Source organism: Temnothorax curvispinosus, unplaced genomic scaffold (genome assembly GCF_003070985.1).
Source record: "Temnothorax curvispinosus isolate PA1 unplaced genomic scaffold, ASM307098v1 QBEX01004284.1, whole genome shotgun sequence".
NCBI lineage: Eukaryota > Metazoa > Arthropoda > Insecta > Hymenoptera > Formicidae > Temnothorax > Temnothorax curvispinosus.
Window position 1 is genome coordinate 1 of NW_020214064.1, and position 5605 is coordinate 5605.

Consider the following 5605-nt stretch of genomic DNA (forward strand, 5'->3'; position numbering starts at 1 on the left):
GTGATCGGTCGCTTAAATTACAGTATTTTGTGTTTTTAGTGTTACGACGCGCACCATATTATCTACGCCTGGATGCAGTTCAATGACCTTAGACATTCTCCCATTTTCAAGATCGCTATGTCAAATTCAAGCGCCCGCCATTTTGTAAAAAATCGGTATTTTTAAAATCGGCTATGATACGCCAAAGATAATAGTATTTATTTTCATTTCTTGTTTGATTTTTTGTTTTAGATGATTTTTAACGAATCGCCACTGGGTACCGTTTTTTTACGGCACTCCGTAGACGACTCCAGTATACTCTGTGAATTTGCAACATTTTTTAATAAAAAAATTGAAAACTGTGGCGGTCAGCTGTCCGCCACGACGCGCGATGGTGCACGCGCGACGACGGCAGTAGGACGGGAGGCGCGCGGCGCGAGCAGCGGCACGGTATCGATCGGCCGGGCAGTTCAACGCGCGCCCGCTACGCGGCGCATCGCCGGTCGATTCTCTCGTAAGAAAGATTCGACATCGACCTCTATATAAGGGGCAACCCAGCGGGGTTTCTCCAGCGATCAGCTCACCAGTCAGGGTGTGCTACTACCCATGGTAGAAATACAAGGGTATGCTCTTGCGCATATTTCCGAACCCAGCCAATCAGCGACTTGTCCAACCTTACGTCACACTGAGCGGCACATTTAAGCAGCGAATCTATAATAGTCATTTATAAAAGCATTTTGAGCGGACAATATGTGAATACAAAATAATGTTGATCATTTATGTGAGAGAAAATTCTGTTTTATAAATAAATAAATATATATGAACAAAAATATATAAATATAAAAAAACGCACGTGACATACGGATAAACGCTCATCGTTTCCCGAATTTGTCTCTCGTTGTAGATGTTAGAAACGTTATTGTTATTTGACGAATTTTATAATTATTTTATGTGGATTTGTCTAAATATATGATATTACAGAAAATATTATTATTATTAAGAAAAAAAGAATTGTGTGCATTGAATAAAAATCATTGCGACGTACGGAAAAATTTCACATAAAACGAGATTTTAATTTCCAGTCATTTATTATTAAAATTCTGCGAATTATTAGTTTTAATCAAAACTGGTCGGAAAACGATTGGAAAAGAATTGTCAGCTGAGACGCAAAACAAAAATATATTGTGGCGTACGACATAAAGAACTATATATGCAGAGGAAAGATGCAGATAAAAGATCAAATAACAATAAATGCAAATATTTAATATACAGGTTTTTTATTAGTAAATTTTGACATCTTTCTTCTTTTTTGCCTGTGATTTGCGATTGCAATCGCTCGGTTCATTTCGCGCAGCCTAATATATGTCCTAGTCCTAATGAGGCATAGTAATGCCTCTCTCGGTATTTTAATTTTCAATTGTGGTTCTATTATTTTTGCTAAGTTTTGAAATATAAGATTTTCTTTATTCAAACTGGATCCGTGATATTTAGCAAACTCAATATTCATTATACGAGCACATTGTAATAATTTGTCACTCGGATACATACATTTTCCTCGCGAAATAACTTGCAGCCAATCTTGGTCACCCGTTGTTTCCAATTGACGCGTTTCAATACCTAATGTTTTATCTGTGCTTTTAAATCTAAATGCTACGTATCCGGCTATATATTTTGCTTTATATTTTGCTGGTGTCTGTTCTTCTGTACTGGACGATGCTGCTGTCTGTTCTTCTGTACTGGACGATGCTGGTGTCTGTTCTTCTATACTGGACGATGCTGGTGTCTGTTCAACATCCATCGAAACTTCATTTGATACAGGCAAAGGCATTGTTTCAGCTAACACATTTTCGTTTGATGTTAGTGGAGGTACTGCATGAAGATGCAACGTCGGGATAGCATCAGGATGTATCTTCCTAGTTCGTATAGGTGAATAACCTAGTAGATGTTCTTGTAAGGGCTTCGTAAAAGCTTCATCAGCAAAATGCTTCGAACATATCCTAGCTGAAGCAAACAAGGTTTAAGATTCTTAAATATATGCTTATAATAATAAACAAGAGAAATCTATACAAAAGTACAAACCATATTTTGGTGAAATATTTTCTTTTCCGCATGCTTGACGCCACTTATTAAACAGTGCTGGATCCTTTGGGAAGGAAAAATATTTTATTTTATTTCCTTCGATCTTTCTGGTCTTTGCCAGATAGTTCCCACACCCTTTCACATTACACGTCATTGCGTACACTGTAATAATCACAAACGAATTACTCGACATAAACAGCGAACCGAGCGAACGCAGCCATTGCGAATCACCGAGTACATCCGATTCATTCCGATGCTACACGAATATGACGTAAACTTAGACAAAAGTGGTGGGAATGCGCAGTGGTCTGACACGGTATGAGCATACCCTTGTATTTCTACCATGCTACTACCAAGGTCCCTGACATAATCTCTTTTGGAGACGGAGCGTGCTCTTCAAGACCTCTGTTTGATACGGAGCGAGCTCATTCCGGGCCTTCGTTTACACCTGCTTTGCAGGGCATTAACTCTCCGCGGTAAGAGTCGACAGACTCCCTGCCGTGGAAAGGTTCCTGGGTCGTTTACGACCCAGCTCACCGGACAACACCGAGACCAAGGCGCTGCCTGCTCCAACTCCGATTCCGACTCCGATTCCTGCACCTGGGTCCACGACGAAGGATCTGTTCCTGATCTCCAAGGTGGATACTTTCCTCCCGTGAAAGCCACACCTCATCGACCGGCCAACTCGAGTACCACACATCTAACTCCAACCGGAGCACTCTGGTGACGCACTCACTGGCCTCGTCTTCGAGATTCACCGGCCGGCCAACCCGAGTACCACGCATCTAAATCCAACCGGAGCACTCTGTGGTGACGCACTCATTGGCCTCGTCTACAAGAACGTCAAGACTCCTCTCCAAGCTCGGCCTCAGCGAATCTAACTATTCGGGACGGATAATACGCAACACACCGCGTTCTACACAAATCACACTCGTCCACTTATCCGTACACATCCAAGAAATAATACCTGTACATAGAGCATGAATAAACCTAGCGAGATTCTACCTAATTGAATGACTGGTTATTGTGGGAACCGACGCACCTTAACCTAATCCTAACCAACAACCCCACAAAAACATTTTTAAAAGTGTATATTTTTAATTACAAAAAACCCCGACCCAAGAATTCCAATAGTTCCCCTGAAAAAAATTCCTAAAAATTACCTTTTTTTTCGTTTTTAGGTGTATATTCCCCCTTAAAAACAACACGCAACTTCGTCGTGACAGTCGACTTTCGGAGCACTCTGATGTGGTAAAAACATCTTTGCGATTAAAATGATTTTTTGTAATATTATAATTTTCATAAGGCGAATTAAAGCTTGGGATGGAAGGATCCTTGAATGGAAATACAAAGATACATATCACTTCAGTTTTATTTTTTAAAAGTAGTTGCACAACAATTATTTTTCAAAGCAATATTAACTTATTGCACGAATGTGCACCAGTTCAGGAATTTCTTTGAAAAAGAATAGACGTCATAGATGGTATATGCATAGCTTCTAGAACATTCTCACGCATGTTTCAAAGACGTCATAAACACGTTCAAAAGACGTAAAAAGTAGAATTTTAAATGTCTTTAATGTCTTTAACATCTTAAAACAAAACGTTTCTATATAGTTTTTTAAACGTTATTTTATCGGAAAAGAAACGTTTCATCGAACGTTTTTCGAATGGACATTTTTACTCATGAGAAACGTTTCTAGAAATCGGTAATAAAACGTTTCGGAAAAACGCTTATAAAACATTTCTGAAACGTGTACGTGCTACGTGGGATATATTCTCTTTGTCATTAACGCAATTTAAAGATTTCACATCTTTTTTTGTAATACATGTACGCGGTATAAAACATCTCAAATCGACACGAGATGACACTAGTTGAAATACGAAATACATCTCCAAATACTATTGATGGAAATTAACGGGGAATACTGACTTGCTGTAACACTGAAGGTGATCCAATGTTAGGATCGAAATGTTTGGAATGTAATATAAGACAATAAAATATGATAAATTAGCATCCATTGATTTAATATTTACAGCAAACATGATGCATCATATAATTAATGCTTGTCTCTTTGTTGATATTTTTGCAATCCTCGAAGCTGTAGTGTTCTAATAGTTCTAACATTGTTTTTTTAACGTTATCGTTCCCAGCGAGAAATGACTCTGGCGGAAATATTTCTACAAAATTAAAAAAAAAAAAAGTGTACTACAAAAAACTATAAAATATAATTGCCAGAATCTATTAAATTCTACATGAATTTAAGAAGTACTAGAATTGGAACACTTTTGTAAATTTTTGTATGTTTTTAGTGCATCTTGATCTATAAATTTTTCGGTAAAACTACGCCAAATTACAACTAATACTGATATTCTATATCTTCTATATCTTCATTTCTATATCTATTTGAGTACAGTAGACAACAAGAAAATACTAGAATTAAAACATTCTCTAATGAGGAAATTCACCCGACATAAAAAAAATTATATTTATTTTGAAATTTTATTACTACTTTCTAACTAAATTTGTTTCTTAAAGTGCAACCTATGATATTATAAATATTTTCTCGTACTTGAAAAACACACTTACCTTGATGGGATTCGAACTCGAGACCTCGGGACTTCTGGATCGTGATGAGCCAACCGTCTTACGTGGTAGACTACTTCTTAATTTGATGTAAGTGTTATATATATAAGTCTACATGTGTCATAACCAGCGCAAATATATAATTTTTTAAAAATTTTAAGAAACAAATTCTGTTTAAAAAGAGTAATAAAATTTTGAATCGGATATACGAATATAATTTTTTCTTAATGTCGGGTGAATGTCAGAAACCACCCAGTAAGCAAGGAATATTAAATTAACGTTTAGAAATATTGACTTTATGTGTATTTTTTAAACGTTTTTTAATAATATTATACACATATTTGAAAAATATTATTTTGTAATATTTTTCTGAATGTTGTTAAAATATTTTGAAAACGTTACAGAAAATATTTTTCAAATGTTACTCTGACATTTATTTGAGATCAATGCAACAGTTCAAAATTTCTTGTAATTTGGACTCAGAAATAACGTTGGTAGTATATTAATTTTCTGTTGTTATAATGTTATCGTTTTATATTGTGCGCAACGCTTATCGCGACTGCTATGATGTACATGATTATCTTACATACGATGCATGAGTACGTATACACGTGTGTCAATCGAGAAGTGCGGAGTGCTCTTTATTTACAGCATATTTATATATAAGTAATAAGTAACTATTAGATTCTAAAAGTTGTATATTAATGATAAGAATTCAATTAACCATACGTGCTATAATTATTTGTGCTATGAATAGTAGCTGATGGTGATGTAGGATTCATTTTCCGATTTACAAGAGAGATTTACAAAAGAGAGGAAATATCAATTAATTTTTTTACGTTCTATAATAGATTTGTCTTTGGACATTAAAAATATCATCAAGGTTCGTCAATGGTACCAAACAGTGTAACTTTCTATAAAATAACCTCAAAATTTGGCGAAATATGTAAATGATAACGTA

At 35.9% G+C, this 5605-nt stretch overlaps 1 protein-coding gene across 2 annotated transcripts; it reads right to left on the minus strand.

Annotated features, from left to right (window-relative positions):
• Positions 1 to 1237: 1237 nt before the first annotated feature.
• On the minus strand, positions 1238 to 2330 carry LOC112453390. 2 transcript variants are annotated; one of them, XM_025014136.1, is made up of 2 exons: positions 2059 to 2330; positions 1238 to 1976 (listed from the first exon to the last, which is right to left on the minus strand). In XM_025014136.1, the coding sequence occupies exons 1-2, from the start codon at positions 2088 to 2090 to the stop codon at positions 1241 to 1243; spliced, it is 768 nt and encodes a 255-aa protein (XP_024869904.1). In that variant the 5' UTR covers positions 2091 to 2330; the 3' UTR covers positions 1238 to 1240. The 2 variants fall into 2 exon arrangements, with proteins under 2 accessions (XP_024869904.1, XP_024869903.1); XM_025014135.1 differs by having other exon boundaries at positions 1238 to 1980.
• Positions 2331 to 5605: the final 3275 nt, after the last annotated feature.